The following is an 18,190-nucleotide window of genomic DNA, read 5'->3' on the forward strand; positions in this document are numbered from 1 at the left end:
CGATGTGACAAGAGAGGGCGCTATGACATGTAAACAGTCAACGATTTCAATCCAACGCTCTGCTGATCATCGGAGATAAAAACATTATTTTTAGCAAACAATCGTTTGTATTTGCACGATCTATTATGCGCTAATACCACGCATACTGCTGCCCAGTCAGCTTCTCATTCTCACTCTACGTAGCAGTGTGTAGAGATGATCTGATCTGAAAGTCGACAAGAAACATCACACCATCTGCTCTGCTGGAACTGAACACAGTCGTAAAGTTTGAATAAAGTTTCTTTCACTTTTGAAAAGGGCGTAGGCCGTAGCTAGCTCTGCTCATATAGAATGGCAACTCGCATGCTTCGTTCAGTTTTAGGGAGGGCTGATACCCTGGGTCGAAGTTTTAATCCTTTAGATTACGTACATCGACGTGGTGCATCGCTCCATCTGAGGCCTGCATTAGTGACAACGTTGAGTCGACACTTCTCATGCAACAGGTGAGATTACATTGATAGCATTTCCTATCCTATATCCTCTGCTTACCAGTTATCACGCTACTATGCCTTTTTCTTTGAATTGGGAAAAAAATAATGATGCAATATATCAACCGATGCCATAATTATCTTCATTTGTTAATACGAAGTATGCAAACATATATTAAAACTTGATGGACATTGAAATGTTCACACCACACACCGATCTTGGATGACTTCAACTGGCCCCATTTGTTTTGAGTTTTTCCTATTTTCACGGCAAACAAGAAAGTATGGTTTCCCGGTGAAGCCATACATGGAAGAAACATCTGCAGTGACTACAAGTGTTCTTTGAGACTCTGTGTATGACTGTATAGCCAGCAGTTGCCTTCATTTTATTCAAAATATTTTTTTATTAAATTTTTAAAATTACCATGATAACTTGCAAAAAATTTTACAAAATAAAAAAAAATAAAAAGTGTGAATAATTACTGGCTTCAAAATCTGATTTCTATTTATTTTTTTTCTACTTTTTTTCTTAATATTTATAATAAAGCGTATTAATAAACAGTGATAATTGAATCAACAAGCTGATGTTTAAATTTTAATATAAATAATAGTATTGATACGAGGGTTACAAAATAAAAATCTCAAAAAATATTAGAAAATGATATAAGGCACATGGCTTCTTTAAGCCTCTGTATTTTTCTTTAAGAATGCTCAGCAAAACATTCAGTCACATGATTTTGATCATCATGAATTGTGAATTGAAATAGCGTTTGGTGAAACTTTTTCGGTGGGCAAATATTTTTTTATGGCCTCAACATTATGACATATTTTTGTACCTTGTAGAAATACCTAAAATACCAACTTTTTTGCTTTTACAAGTGCAAATGACCAGTGGAGCATTACGTGTTTCTAAGTTTTGGTCAAAGAAGAGGAGACTCTTTGCTTGGCAAATAAAACCACACAATTTTTATCTAGGGACTGTTTACATCGCGCACAGAGAGGTAAAAGATTTGCCACGATATTAGGGACACCTCGAAAACAGGACCTCCTACGATACCAATTACCAGGCAGGCATTAACATACAATTGTACAGGCTACTACTTCTTACTTGTACTACTAGTACTTCTATTAAAGTACTAACTAAAAAAAGTGTTAAGTGCTACCATAGCTATGTGGACCTATACAATGAACGCCACGATAAAATTTAGTTTGCTGCAGTGTTCTCCGTGCTAATGGGATCTCCATCCATTACAAACATAGGATTCTTGAAAGTTAAGGTTAAACTTGAATTTTAATTATTAATATAAAAAATACTTTTTTCTTTTCAATATTAATAACTAAAGTTCAAGTTCAATAAACTATAAAATTCAATACACTATCAAGTTAATTTTGGGGCATTGTCTCTGTTTCTGTCATTCACTCTGTCATTTTCTACCTCTGGTCTAGTTGCGATAACGTAACCCTCCTACCGCGGCCGTCGGGAGGAGGGTTACGTTATCGCAACTAACTTAAATTGAGTCTTGTAATTTGTATTGTACTAGTACGGAAAAATGTCCACGGCACAATTTTTTCTTGTTTTTTTTTTATACACCTGAGGATTATTATCACTTGATTGTAGAATTGAGATATATCAGGGCGAATAAATTGGTGGCATAGCGCTGACAAATTTACCACTAGCCCAACTGTACTAGGGGCAATCCACGTAACATGTTGTAGACTAAACAGATTATCCCTTATGGGTGGTCCTAATTGGTTGGTGTAATTTTTGCTGGTACTGGGGATAAAAGAAAGGTACGCTCGGTAATCACTCTTAAAATCAATGGCCATAAAAACTTAATTGGATAGAAGTACAAGCTTTAGAAGGATAGAGACGAGAGCTGTGAATGATGTTTTTATCAATTGACTTCATGTATTGTAAGGCCAAGTAAAAAAAGAAACATGTTTAGCGTCCCCGCCCGCTTCCTTTTTACAGGCCGCCTACTTTTTTTCTTTTTTTTATGCACATTTTTTTTTTTTTTAAATATGGTTATTAAATGATCTCAGCAAAAACAATCTGAATGTCTTGTCTGAATGCCTCGACTAAATTGTTTCATTTATGTTTTGTGTTTTGCAGCAGTAGAAAAAACAATGGATATTTGACATTTTAACAAAGAATGGCGGCCATCTTGAAATACAAAATAAAAAATAAAAAGCCCCTCTTCCTCCTTTTTTTGAAAAACCCGGACGTGAAACTTTTTTTTTTTACTCGGCCTAACACAAGGGGTTTATTGCTTATGCTTTTAAGAAAAATTCCTTCCATAACAGAAGAGTAGGTCACATCGTTAATAAAAGTACCAAAATCTTGCGTATGTGGTCCCCAATTTACTTTATAAATACTCTCATTAAAACACTTAATGGAAAGGGCAAGCTTTTGATGCTATCAAGCAGATTGTACAGTTGATATTATATGATAAGGATGTATGCAAATAAATATTACGTATTTAAATATTTCATTAACTCCTATCATCAGATCTGTTAGTGCCAACCATAATGAGTTGAGTTACTACCATGCTGCTGTGAATGAGCCACTTATTGGGAAAACAATCGGTCAAATAATGGATGAAACAACAGAGAAATATCCAGATAGAGAGTCACATGTCTTCTGTGCAGATGGAATCAGAAGGACATTTGCACAATTCAAACAAGAGGTCAGTAGAATTTCACTTAAGAATTAATTTAACACGACTGCTAAAATATTCAAATTGCATTTAGCTTCCAGTCAATCTCGGTGGTCTCTAGTGGTAAGACATCTACTCTACGGGTAAAGGTCATGGGTTTGAATCCCACGGGAGTAATTAGTCTGTGGGGCTTTTTTTTCACAGGACTCATGGAAAGTATTTGTTATACCTGATGCAAGTAGGCAGTGGACACTACTGGTAATTACTCAAAATAATGATTAGCATAATACCTTTCTTGATTACGAGTAATGGGGAGAGGTTGATGGTATAAATTGTTGTGAGAAACGGCTCCCTCTGAAGTGCCATAGTTTTCGAGAAAGAAGTAATTTTCCACAAATTTGATTTCGAGACCTCAGATTTAGAACTTGAGGTCTCGAAATCAACCATCTAAAAGCACACAACTGCGTGTGACAAGGGTGTGTTTTTCTTTCATTAATATCTCGCAAGTTAGATGATCGAATGAGCTCAAGTTTTCACAGGTTTGTTATTTTATGCATATGTTGAGATACACCAACTGTGAAGGCTAAGCCTTTGACAATTACCAATAGTGTCCACTGCCTTTAAAAACAAATGTTCTTAACATAAGGCTTGATTATTTTGTAATTTATTAACCTAAGAAGGTGACATTTTGTTAACACAAACAACATAAAGTACCAATTAGATCAGATTTTAGACACAAATTCACAACCATTTTACCACAGTATTGCTTTGCATATTCATGGATGTTTTCTTTTGAAATCCTTATACAGATGAGGCAGTTTGATAATATCCTCTTCTCAATGTGTTTGACTCTCTCTACTCCACATTGTTTGTACTTGTGTAAAGATTGTAATGCCTGACCCACTGATGGGCCTGCCAGCCCCAGTCCCTCAATCCTTCCCTTCAGTTAGAAATGAGATTCTTAATGATCCTAAATATGTTTCCATCATTTATGTTTAGACTGACAAAATAGCACTTGGACTTCTAGCGCTTGGAATCAAAGAAGGAGACAGAGTTGGTATGTGGGGACCATCCACATTAGAATGGGTTCTCACACAGTTTGCAACGTGTCGTATTGGAGCAGTTATGGTCAACATTAATCCAGTGTACAGAGTACTTGAGTTGGAGTATGCTCTACACAAGGTAATTAGGTTATTCTGTAAACCTGCCTCAATGGTACAAAGAAAAAGACTTATAATAATAGTAATAATAACCCGTTTTTATATAGCGCTTTTCACGCCTGAGGGGTGTCTCAAAGCGCTTCCGACGTTACTACCCCTGGTCACTGGGGCTTAAATACAGTGTGTCAATTGTTTTACTTTCATTGAAAATCACAGACATGAATCTGGTTTTATATTTTGATATGATTTTTTGTGTGTGTTTGTCCTTAGAAATACTGTAGAGTAAATATTCAATTGGTTAGATGGCATATAGTGGTTAGACAAAACAGAAGATAAACTATAAGTACATTTAGGGGATGTCAACAGACGATGCAGGATAGACTGAAATGGAAAATTGGTGAAAAGGCTTTCCTCCTGGAGTGAAGTGAAATAGGCTTGAAAGAAGAAGGGTTTTAATTCCCAGAGTAGATCATCATTAATGTTTCTTCATTTCCAGAGACAATGCACCTAATATTGCTTGAAAAGCCAACTTTTAACATAATCTTTTCTTTTCTGTCTTTATAGTCTGGTTGCAAAGCAATAGTCTGTGATAAGAGTTTCCGAACATTGGACTACTATGCAATGCTACAAGAGATTTGCCCTGAGCTAGCAACCGATAAACCAGGTCAGCTTAAAAGTGCCAGGTAAATGTCTCTTTTTTTTCTTTGTCTTGACCGTGTGGTCAAGCACACATTGGACTCAAGCTCTGGTGTCTCTGAGCAGTAGAGTGTGGGTTCAAATCCTGGTCTTGACACATGTTCACTAAGCAAGATACTTAATCTTTACTGCTTCGTCTTTCAGATGGGATGAAAACCATTGGTTCTGTGTGTTGTGTAATGCACGTAAAAGAACCAATGCACTTATAAATCTCTAACAGTCACACGAGGCACATTTGGAAAATAATGTACATTTTATGCTTTATAAGGTTCTTAGTAACAAATAATTGAACATAAAATACCTTTACAGGCTCCCAGATCTTAAGACAGTCATCTTTAGAGGTGAAGACAGTCTTCCAGGAACTTACAACTTTCCTGATCTCCTGAATATGGGTGGCAGCACTGAAGAGAAACGTCTGGAAGAATATAAACATGTGGTTCAGTTTGATGAACCCATCAATATACAGTTTACATCCGTGAGTAGTTATAGTTTTTAATTTAATCGAGAGCCAATATGCCACAGTTTAGGATCATCAAGATAAATGATCGGAATATTTAATCAAACTTAAAGATTAAAGTTGACAATTCCAAAAGTTGGTAAATATTCTTTGTGCTCTTTGTGTTGGCACAGAGAGTGAACTCTGTCCTGCCCACACGTTAGAAGAAGGTACAGGCAACATTTGTTCCAGCCATGCGACACAAAATGCGTCTGGGAAAAATGTGTGTGTAAATACGTCATCAGATGTTAACTGTTTACTATTCTATGTTCTGTGGCAATTGATCATGTGATTACTTTAGTGAATATTCAAAACTTTGCTAAAAACTTCTTTTGTAAAATTTAATTTCAGGGAACTACAGGCTTTCCAAAAGGTGCAGCGTTGACACATCACAATATCCTGAACAACGCCTACACTATTGGACATATCATTGGTTACCATGAGAAGGTATTACAGGATCACTTCACACTTGGCTACTGTCATCATCCTTTCTTTCTGTCCGCTAATCAGAATTAGCAACTTGCAAAACACCACATAATCGTTGTTTACCCAATAATTTTCTTGAAATGTTTTTTATATAGAAGGGTCATTTCAGAACCTCATTATAAAAAAAATTCTTACATTTGAATCAGTTATTTAATTGTTGATGAAATAAAAAAATCAAATCTCCTTTAAGTGATCCCTTTGCTGCCGCTTCCCAGGTTGTATCATAAACTTTGTACATTTTATTCAAGGCAATTTCATGGCCTTGCTTACCATAAGCAAAGAATCAGCGCTTACGCAGGCAGGGATTTCCACGTTACACAATCGTGTTTCACAGGTTAGAAGGGAATTTTTGCTTGTGCACGTGCTTACTTCACGTAACTAGTAACCAATTTGCAGACATTCATGTAGTGCAGAAATTTAACAGAAGCGAAGAATGGTGATCACAAGGGCAGAATTCCGCCGATAAGCAGAGCCATTAAATTTGGCCCAGCTGAGAGTTTCAACCCATTAATAGTGGAGTGTCACTCGGCTCATGCTAATTATGTTCTTACCATTGTGATTGTTGCAGCCACATCGCATCTGTATTCCAGTCCCCTTGTATCATTGCTTTGGTATGGTAGGAGGAACGTTATGTGGAATGGTTCATGGTGCAACCTCTGTCTTTCCCGCTCCTGGGTTTGAACCTGAAGCAGCACTTCGAGCTGTATCTGAGGAGAAGTAAGTGGCAAGATTTATAAGAAAGTCTGACTCTAGAAGGTACAACACAATAATCTTACGAGGAGCTGCAGATTTGTATGATGCAATCTCAAACAAATAATATAAAAACTAATAGGAACACACAAATTTGAATTGAAACTGTGCATCACATGAAACTCGCTCATGTCACATCTGTATTAAAACAAATTCTTCACCACACTGTATTATTGGGGGGACTTTTTTGAGCTTTGTCATTGCCAGGATGAAACACTGACTTGACAAAGGAAAGAAAACAAACTCTTACTAAGCTCCAGGATTTGATGTCAATGTGAGAAAATTGAGAAGGCACTTATTGTGATTTGCAAAACCTCAGCCATAAAGTACAGCGAAAAATTGAGGAAATTCCAAAGTTGTTCCGGCTTTTAAATAGTCTGTACTCGTAAAAATTGCAGATAACACATCCTACGAAATGTTAGTGTTCAACACCTATTGGTTGAGAACATAAATTTGTATCTTTTGATGTTTATAAACAGCTCCTGAACATTAAATGTGCAATTTATCTCTTTGTTTATTTCCTACTAGATGTACGTCGTTATACGGAACCCCAACTATGTTCATTGACATGTTGCATCATCCAAGAATCTCCCAGTATGATTTCTCGAGTTTATCAACGGGTATTATGGCAGGTTCACCTTGTCCCATAGAGATTATGAAACAGAGTATAACACAGCTCAATATGAAGGATGTTTGTGTAAGAATTATAACCTTCTCACTTTCATGTAAACTGTATCGAATAAACCCTGTTGCAATTAATGTGGCCATATTGTGTAGGTCAGACTGTATGCGCGTCTAATCGCGCACATTAATGAAGCACGCAGCAATCCAGGTTTGATTTTTATGGCACGCACACGTACACCCCCACCGGTTAGGGTTCATGGCCATTTTCAAATTACGCATGTTGACCCTAAAGCTTAAGCAGGCATTATAATGCGCAACACAATCAAACTGTACTCATCATTAAATCTACCAGCTAGAAATCTTGCCCTAATGTTGTCATAGTTTGTTCAATATTTATAGTTGGGGTGCCAATCTGAAGCTTGTATCGTTAACTTGGGTGTGATTCCTGGTTATAGCATTTAACGGTTGTATGGCTTCTGACTGAAACCCCCAAACAAAGATATTTACAATATAGGAAGACTGTCATCATTAGCGCCGGTTAGTTCAGTTGGTAGAAAACAGCCACATTAATTATAAATTTACCTTTGTTCAACCCCAAACTTACTAACTTAATCACCACTAAAGAGAAATTTTATTTTAGAAACCAAACTTACTATACAGTGTACTTGCGATTTTAAAAGTCCTTTCCAACTTTGATTGTAGATTGCATATGGACTGACGGAAGTATCTCCTGTGATCTTTCAAACACTACGAGATGATCCAATAGAGAAGAGAGTTTCAACAATCGGAAAAGCCACTGACCACAATGAAGTAAGATTTATAGAATCTAACAATGTACAAAGGAAGTGACTCTTGAAATGAAATTGGTCGAGATAAGTAAAGTGTCCAACCTTTTTTTTCTCTAGGTAAAGATTATTGATGTTGAAACTGGTAACATTGTACCCCGTAATACTGCTGGAGAGTTATGCAGTCGAGGATATACCACAATGATTGGTTATTGGCAAGATGAGAAGAAGACAAAAGAGGCTATTGATGAAAGTAGATGGTTCCACACAGGGTAAGCAGCTACATGTAGCTTTGGTTATTTGTTTGACTGTTTGCTTGTTTGATTGTTTGTTTGTTTGTGTGTGTGTTTGCTTGTTTGTTTGCTTGTTTGTTCCATACAGCTACCTGTCCGTTTGTCTGTACATGTAGGCACATCATTTTATTGTGTCATGACACAACTGCTTGTCAATAATGGACAACGTTGAGTCCATTCTACAATGCCAGACTTCTTTTAAATAATTTTCAAATTACAGAATCCTAACCCTGGGTTTCTGCCCCAGCAGCCAATTTCACGAAAATTTATGCAACTGCGTAGTCCACTTGCGCAGTGTTTATGGCGCAAGTTGCTCCATAAATATTGCGAAAGTGGACTTCCGCAGTTGCGTAAAGTTTAGTGAAATCGGCTGCTTGAGTGTCACCTGTGCATGTTACTAGAAATAAGATACCTGTAAACTATATATAAGAATTGTGTTTGTCTGATATGACTATAAATATTCTTTAGTGATCTGGCTGTAATGGATGATGAAGGTTACGTCTCCATCGTTGGACGGAAGAAAGATATGATCATCCGAGGAGGAGAAAATATTTATCCTGTGGAGCTGGAGAACTTCTTGTATAAGCATCCAAAGATTGAAGACGTTCAGGTAGATCCTTTTTTCTAACACTTAAATAATATATCATTTTTGTAAAGCGCATTCCGTCCATGGCAAAACCTCAATGCGCTGTACAGGCATAAAATTAATTTAAAGCAGAAACAAATTGTACGCATGACAACAATTTTACAAGAAAGTCATATTCTAAGCAGATGGGTTTTAAGTGAACTTTTGAACTGATCTAGGCCCAATTTCATAGCACTGCTAAGCACAACAATTTGCTTAGCATGAAATTTCTCGCTTGCTAAAACAGGAGTGCCAACCAACTTTCCCTGTGATTTTTAGGCCAAGCAAACAACAGCTGAATACCAGTAAGAAGCAACATGCATCAAATGGAAATTTGGTTGGTAATTCAGTTTTTATCAAGGAAGAAATTTCATGATTGTGCTTAGCAGCTCTAACAACTCTATGAAATGGGGCTCTAGTGTGTTTGCATTTCTAACATGTGTTCGAAGCCGGTTCCAGAGTTCTGGAGCTATGTATAAAAATGGTCTCTGGTCGAAGATTGAATACTTTGGGATGTTGATTTCTGATCTGCAGTTAGATTTAATTTTGTATCTTAATGATTTCTTCTTCATGGTTTACCTTACTATGCAGGTAATTGGACTTCCAGATGAGCGTCTTGGTGAGATTGTTTGCGCTTGGATCAAATTAAAGGAAGGACAAACTGCAACTGAAGAAGAGATCAAGGAATTCTGTAAAGGAGAGGTGAGTAAAAAGAACTTTAACTTCTATTTTGATTTAAAGGTGATTTATCAAGGCCTGAAATAATTTAGTTAATATACTTTGTGTTTATCTGTATACATTTTTATCCGTTTTTATCCATAATAACAATAGTAGCTTTTTATAAAGCACGTATATCCATCCCTCAGTGACGCTCAAAACGCTTAAAAGTATTTTCCTGCAAGGTATTTGGGACTACTATACCTTTGACTATCGAGACCTACTCCTTTAACAGAGCATCATGTAATGGTTTACAAGGTGTTTTGGCGCAACATGCTGCTTATCAAGCCAAGAACACCTGGGCAAACCCCCTTCTCATTTTGTTAAGTGTACCAAGTTCTTTTACGTGTGTTACACAACACATGGGACCTATGGCTTCACGTCCCATTTGAAGGATGTAAATGATATGTGATATATTTGTTTAATAGATGAACCTGGTAAAGTGATTTTACTGAATTGTTGTTTGCTTTAATAGTAGAATATCAAATGTGTAGGTAGTGAAGGTTGTATTCATTAGACCATAATGAGCTGCATTAAACTTTGCTTTCCTTGTATCTTTTTTTTTATAGATGGCTCATTTTAAGATCCCCAAGATTGTTCACTTTGTGTCGGAGTTTCCTCTGACTGTGACTGGTAAAGTGCAGAAGTTTAAGATGAGAGAGGAGATGCATATTCTCCTGGATTTAAAGGGGTAAAGTCTAAACTTGTCAGCATTAAGTATTAGCGTCATCCAGCGTTATATCTATATTGCAGTCTTCTCATGTGTTTTCAAGAGACTGATTTAATAAGTTATGCAAAATAAACTTCAATGTAGATGAGTTTGGTAGCATTAGCAATACAATGTACACCCTTGCTCATTGTTCTTAACCCTATAAGGACTGGGGGAACAATTCTTATCCAATCACCACCAGTGTCCCCCGGTCTCTGTAAGTCTAACAATACATGGTTCTGATAAGCATGGTCCTGATAGAGTTAAACCAAAGAAGAAGAAATTCAAAGAGTTGAATGAACCATGAGAAAGATGTCCTCTCAGTTTTAAGCCAATTCAATGGTTAACAATTTATTTAAATATTAAAGTACTATTTTGAATGAGTAGGAAAATTTTTCAATATTCACTTGATACCTTTAACAACAAAAACCAAAGAAAGATTAGTGAGAACAAATTTAAACAAAAATTAAAAAAAGACTGTGCTAACCTTTTAATCAGAATTGTGACATACTTAAGTTGCAAGACTGCAGCATCTCAGCTATGAATATATATCTGCTATAGCATGTGTCTTGTTAGTATGGCAGTACACAGTGTATTATATAGCTCTCTAGAGTTTTGCTAACTTCACATGGCAACAAGATCCACTGCAAGATGAATACAGTATAAATTCAATTCAGTATAAATTCCATTCAGTATTTTTAAAATGTTTATACCAGACTATTTTGGTTATTATGTTGTAATTGGGTGCATACTCCCCACCAGGGAGCTGAGATGGTTTAAGGAGTGATTTAAGGCCCAGTGACCAGGGGTAATAATGTGAAGCGCTTTAGGTCCCCCCTCTGGGTGTGAAAAGCGCTGTATAAAAACGGGTTATTATTTTTTATTACTATTACTATTAAAGATGTCAGATTTTTGGCCCCATACATTAAAAAAAATATTTTTTTCAGTGAATGGTATTTCAAAGAGTATCACCCGCTCTAACGAAATAAAGTTTAACTTTTACTTTTAATGGTCAGGAACCATGACAAAAATTTAAAACAATTCTTATAAAACATTGGTCACGTGATATATTGTCGGGATCCCGACAAAAACTAATTTTGAGCACTTTCTTTCGCTGCTACTAATAATTGGCGGACTTTTTCGAGCAATGACTCAAATGAAAGCTTGTAACTTTCTCGACCACCATCAAAATACCTTTTAAATTTGAAATCAAAACTTTGGGGTCAAATCTGCCAAAAATCTGACATAGCATCTTTAATTGTACGATCTCCAAATACAGCCAAACACTATAGCTCGGATCAATGACACTTTGGTGAGACAAAAAAAAACACCAATGTGTTCCCAGCAGAAGTTTGCACAGTTTCTGGACATAAAAGTCTTAGAATCCATTCCATGAACCAATTGATGATTTGTCATCATCATCATTTGACTTTTTATCATTTTGACAGTAAGATTTAAATTGTATTTTATAAAATCATGTGAATTTTTGTTAATTGATCAATTGAATCTTCCCCCCAAAAATACTTAGAAATGTAGTTAAATATTCTAAAATATGTATGATTTAAGAATTGACTCCACAGTAGTGGAGTTAATGAGGAACCAACAAGCTAAAGTAGTAGTCCCAGCCGATTTTCTATACATTCCAACCAGGTAGTAGTTAATAAGCAGGAAATTTCTTTTCAGAACTGAGAAGTCTCCCGAAAAATCCAATAAATCTACTCTGCGACATCAGAATATATAGCAAGACGGTTCTCTTAAGAACCAACTCTACCTGGCAAGTACATGTAGATACAACACATACATAGTGTTACCGCAAACCAAATAAATATTGAAACCTCGCCATGAAATGCCTCAAATTATATGATTGTATTTTCCAAAATAAGCAACAAAACACTTGAATCAAACTTGAAGGTGGTATGCGATCTTTTGTTTCTTCTCAAAACCAAATTTACATGTGTCACTTTTTAATATAATCTATTTTTCTAGTTAAATCTTTGAGGTACCTTCATGAATCATGTATTTTTAAGGGAATAAATTTTATAATTCTGTAATAAACAATAATTGTGCTCCTTTGCCTCTCTCTATTTGATTGTCTGAATTCCCTATAAGATTACAGAATTCCAACTGGTGTGTTATGTCATGTGGTAAGGTAAGACATCAGAGCCCAATTTCATAAAGCTGTAAAGCAGAAAGTACTGCTTAGCAAGTTTCTTTGCTAAGCAAAAATGAGTGGGGCACCAGTTGCAACAATGTAAATTTTATAGACTTATGGACGGTAACCAGTTTCTTTTAAGCAAGATTTGTCTGTGCTCACATCAAGCAAATTTCTTGGGTTAGAGGGGAATTTTGTAGCATGTGCAATCTCCACACTAGCAGCGGCGGCACCAGACCTCTTAACCTTAAATTTAGGGGGGGGGGCAAAAAAAAATCTATAATGTTATTGTAATTTTTGTACTGCAGAAAAGCATTGACTTACCACTTTGACGGAGACAATGCATTTCTATTTATAGCAAGTTCACAAGCTTGTACAGATAAATAAATCCACATTTTATTAAAGACAGTGGACACTATTGGTAATTACTCAAAGTAATTATTAGCATAAAACCTTTCTTGGTGACAAGTAATGGGGAGAGGTTGGTGGTATAAAACATTGTGAGAAACAGCTCCCTCTGAAGTGCCATAGTTTTGGAGAAAGAAGTAATTTTCCACGAATTTGATTTCGAGACCTCGAGTTTAAAAGGGTGTTTTCTTCTTTCATTATTATCTCGCAACTTTGATGACCGATTGAGCTCAAATTTTTTACAGGTTTGTTATTTTATGCATATGTTGAGATAACTAACTGTGAAGGCTAGTCTTTGACAATTACCAATAGTGTCCACTGCCTTTAACATTTCCGGAGATGGAAAGTGTATCACTATTGGGCTTTTTTGATGGTGCCAGCTATAATTATAATGGATGAAATTGAGTTTATTTCCAGCGCAAACAACATTGTAACAAATTGGGTGCAATGGTTTGGGATTAAACTAGCCTTGCTCAAGGCAGTCGTATTTTTTTTTCACTCCGAAAAAGACGCCGTTGTAAACCCACCCGTGTACACTGTGCGTGGTGCGTGTAATCACACCACACGACCCACCCATATATACATCATATGACTACTGTGCACACAAGTCATCCGCACTCGTACCACTAACCGAATGCGGAGGCCGTCAGGCCGACAGCCTTGTCGGGTCTGTAACTTCCGGGTTGAATGTGTTACATGAAAAAAATTTCAAATAAAAATGTTAATTGGGGAAAAATGGGGGGGGGGCTCTCTGATATGCTAGTAGTAGGCAGCTCATCTCGTCTTTCACGGGAATTATGGTAATGAGCTTACCGTGGGAACTCTTCGCTTATTATAGTAATGAGGTCAGTGGCTTCAACACAGACCCTACACTGCCGACACATGCGGATAGTGTACGGGGGCATCGTGTCGTGCGATGTGGTTACACATTTTACGCACAGTGTATACGGTTTTTATACAGCAGCGGTCTTTTTTCTCTGAGTTAATAATTTGACTGCCTTGTCACTCAATTTCCGCCATCGGGGAAAAAACTGGGGGGGGAGCAACCCCCCCAGCACTTGAGAATGGTGATCGTAAGCGCAGAATTCAGCGGTAAACGGAAGCAATTAGGCTCTTAAGACTGGTAGGGGTTGGGGTCCAAATCCCACTAGAGTATATGCCTGGTTGTGTTGGATGTTATGCAATGGCCCTAAGAGAATCAAAATACTTCCTGACACACAACATTTGTTTTTAAGCACACACTCAGTATTTTCCTACAAGGTTTGTGGGGCTCAGTTTGAATTATGAGCCCTCCTTTACATAGCATACTGCGCCACAGCACCATGTAATGGTTTACAAGGTGCTGTGGCGCAATATGCTGCCAATCAAACCAGCAACACCAGGCAAACCCCTTCTCTTTTCAATAAGGACACTGGGTTTTTTACATAACACACAGGACCAATGGCTTTACATCTCATCCAAAGGACGAAGCATCATGGTTAAGTGTCTTGCTTAAAGACACAGATGTCACGACTGGGATTCGAACCCAAACTCTGCTGATCAGAAACACCAGAGCTTGAGTTTGATGCTCTTAACCGCTTGGCCATGACACGCCACTGACAATTGGAGTAAAAAATAAAACCACAGGAAAACATAAAACAAACATTTCTGACATTATTTCAAAACATAGCTTTCAATATTTATTTGGTACAAAATCAGGACCAACTTAATTTGTTCTATCAATTATTATAAAGAAAAAACAATAAATAAAAATTACATGTATTTCAATTTGATCCTTAATTTTGTTTGTAAAAACTGGGAATAAACGCACACATGATCCTTAATTACTGTGTCTACCTTAGTTTCCGGTATAATGTACAGCAATATCAGCACTTATTTCCATGGCTGTTAGATAAAGTGTTGGCTAGTTTACTATTTACAACTTAATCAAGAATTACACTAAAAACCCAACTGATTTATTGGATTGGAGACATTACTTTTGTTTTGACAATAACTGTAACGATAGAGAATGGTCAGACCTTATTAGAGGCAGAGCTCAAAAGAAAGGAGCAAAAACACAATTAATCCAAATCTACCTTTCATTGAGCCATTTTGTTTCATTCCAATTAAACAAATACAATTATTCTGATGCAAAGAAGCAGAAGGAGGCATGGTGGAGTCAACCGTTTACTGCGGGAATCTGTTCTGAAAATCAGAAACCACTCATAAGTTTTGTGTCATTTGATTGGTGGAAAACATATCATGTGACATACATTAATATTAACAGTTACCTCATACTGTCTATGACAGGAAATACTATTGGACTATAGTAAGTTTAAGCAAACATTGAGTGGCAATACATCATGCAATGAGACAAACTGTAATTCTGATCCATATCAAGAGGAAATCACCTCATGAAATGAAACATTCCTGAAATTATCACATGATGAGATTCCTTCCATTAGGCTGTGAAAAAAACACTAAACGTACATAAAAAATAGACAATAGTGTCAAACAAGGAGGTCTGGATACTGGGCACTGGGCGTACTGGGCACTAGGCGTACTGGGCACTAGGCGTACTGGGCACTAGGCGTACTGGGCACTAGGCGTACTGGGCACTAGGCGTACTGGGCACTAGGCGTACTGGGTACATAAAATACTGACAAGTCATCATTGCATTTTTGTTAAACACATGACAAGACAAATCACCAGTGGAATAACTAGACAATGGGGTGGGGGGCGGGGGGGGGGGGGCAATACATATACTTATGGGACTATTTCATATATCAACCCATTCAAATAACCATTGTACATTTTTTGATATCTCATTGTGAGGGGGGGGGGTATGCCCCTGCAAATTCCTACTAATGATCTGGTTTGGTTTTCTTGATTTTTAATCATGCTATTAATTGACTGAGAAATGAATGAATTAGCATCTTTTCATACATGAACAGGAAGAACTCATTTGTTTCCTTCTGACAGTCCACAACTTTCTGATGAAAACATTTCCTCATAGACTGGGAGTATTCTGGGGACTTTTTTATAGAGAGTGCTTGTGTACTTTCGATGAGAGTTATTGACAAAATAGTTTTGATTCAGGAAAAACATATCTAAAAACCCAAAGAAATTTTGCCATTGTGTTGAACTGCAAACAGTGGAAAACAGTCATAGAAGCATTTCTGACAACCCAAATGTATTTTTTGGGGGGTGTTGTTTTGTTAAGGAAAGTTTGTTTTGAAGTGATTTTTTAGGAGCGTAACTATTTTGATGACCTAATGACCACATGATTGAGTTGGGGTTTTTCTTTCTGAATAGCAATGACACCATCACTTTCCTTTACTGCCCATAGTTAAACAAAAACTTTCCTAAACTTGAAACTTAATTCTAGTTGAATTATAAATGATGTGTAGTTGCTACATATGACCCAACTCTCAACAATTCCACTCAGACAATGAATCAATACAATCCAGCAGGACCCAATTTTGTGCTTACTGTGTGATTTCCATTTCATAGCGCTGCTAACCGTAAGCACATGAAAAGGCATGTTAACCTTCCGGTGCTTACTGCACCAAAATAAATGGCTTCACAATGCAAATCCCGCAAAACGTGCAAGATGGCCGCCAAATTGTTCTGCTAACCTTAAAACACGCTTGCACATTTTTCTGCTAAAGTATACCTAAAATTTGCTTAATGTTATGCAGCGGTATGAAATTGGGTCCTGTAGGTAACATTTAAATCATAGGATTCTACTCATCACAAATAACGTTTAGGAGAGAAAAATGAAACAGAGCTACATCACTAGAGGTCTTACAGTTTTAGGAAGGGGAGGGGTAGTTAAATGGGACTGGGTATGTACCCTGACCCAAGTCCAGTAATTCATAGCCACTTCATCCTAATCTTTCTCTACAACAAAAGGCTTTTATCCAAATATTGAGAATACTAGATAAACCAATGAGGGATTAGAAGCTCCATAATTATACCTTGTTTTTTAAACTTGTCACCTTTGTCATTTTTAGGGCAACCACCATGAGCCAAATCTTATTGATTCAATGCAGAAACAGTGTGTCATTACATTATCATTTGAAAATAATCATTAGAGAAATAGTATGTATCATAAACATGCAAAATTGATTGTAAACCTTAGGTTACTTTAAGTACACAAATATACAATACCTATCATAAAAAACAGGTGTTTTTAAAACATGCAACTTAATTCGATATCAAAGAGAAAAATCTTACAAGTAGAAACAGATTGACTTTGTAACAATCATATGACCACAACACCACCAACAAGTAACCAAGGATATTACAACCCAAGTCTATTTTATACAATGTAATACTACAACTGGTAATAGGCCATTTTTATGGGATGACATTATTAGACGTAACCTATACACCTCATATTACATGGATGTAAGCAGTGGTAGGCAAGCCTTCATTGTTATTGGTAGGCAAGCCAAACTTGAGGGGTATACTCACACAGTATCAAACTGAGTAAAACAGGTTGATGGTTACTGTGAATGCAAAGCGAATTTAGGTGATGCAATAATCTGTACACGCTCCCTTTCCAATTGACGCAAGGAAAATTTGCTTCGCACGCATCATTCGCAGGAAGATGAAGCAGGCTTGATGCAGTTCTACATCTTACTGTATTCAGAGTAGAAGATTTCATAGTGCCTACCAATAATAATGAAGGCTTGCCTGCCACATATTTTTCCTGTGTCTCTTTTTATGCAGAAGTGAACTCATGTTAATAATAATGTAGTCCTTGGTCCTGAAGCAGTGGCCTGAATTTGGAAAATGTACACAATTCTATGAGACTGATTAGGGGGAAAACACTATTGGATGCATTTGATTAGCTTGCCTGGGTTGGCCTAGGTTTGCCTGGGTTGGCCTCGATTGACCTGGGTTGACCTGGGTTGACCTGGAATGACTTGGAATGACCTAGGTGTGCTTCATGCCAACTCTCCAAGCATTCAAACTATGTATCTTTGGACAGCCATCCAGAACTAATTCCATTACGTTCATACGTCTGAAACTCTTCATGGATTCATTACAAAAAAACATAAATATATACATTATTTGCTGTTTGAGGGTGTCGGGACTTTCTGGATGTGAACCACTCAATAAAACAAAAATGGTAGCCATTAATAAAGTTTTTGGTTGTGACATCATGCACCTTGGTC

At 36.9% G+C, this 18,190-nt stretch overlaps 1 protein-coding gene and 1 long non-coding RNA gene across 2 annotated transcripts; both read left to right on the plus strand.

The window, feature by feature from the left end:
• The first annotated feature begins 44 nt into the window (after positions 1-44).
• On the plus strand, positions 45-12,526 carry LOC139936663 (medium-chain acyl-CoA ligase ACSF2, mitochondrial-like). The gene is made up of 13 exons (XM_071931531.1): positions 45-482; positions 2,977-3,154; positions 4,124-4,306; positions 4,849-4,967; positions 5,290-5,455; positions 5,828-5,923; positions 6,531-6,679; positions 7,241-7,409; positions 8,039-8,146; positions 8,242-8,393; positions 8,883-9,024; positions 9,631-9,741; positions 10,326-12,526. The coding sequence occupies exons 1-13, from the start codon at positions 331-333 to the stop codon at positions 10,449-10,451; spliced, it is 1,851 nt and encodes a 616-aa protein (XP_071787632.1). The 5' UTR covers positions 45-330; the 3' UTR covers positions 10,452-12,526.
• Positions 12,527-14,696: 2,170 nt separating this feature from the next.
• LOC139936677 (uncharacterized) lies at positions 14,697-18,047 on the plus strand. The gene is made up of 2 exons (XR_011785998.1): positions 14,697-15,546; positions 15,579-18,047. It is a non-coding gene; the product is annotated as an uncharacterized lncRNA (long non-coding RNA).
• The last annotated feature ends 143 nt before the right edge of the window (positions 18,048-18,190 follow it).

The sequence above is a fragment of the Asterias amurensis genome, chromosome 4 (genome assembly GCF_032118995.1).
Source record: "Asterias amurensis chromosome 4, ASM3211899v1".
NCBI classification, from domain to species: Eukaryota; Metazoa; Echinodermata; class Asteroidea; order Forcipulatida; family Asteriidae; genus Asterias; species Asterias amurensis.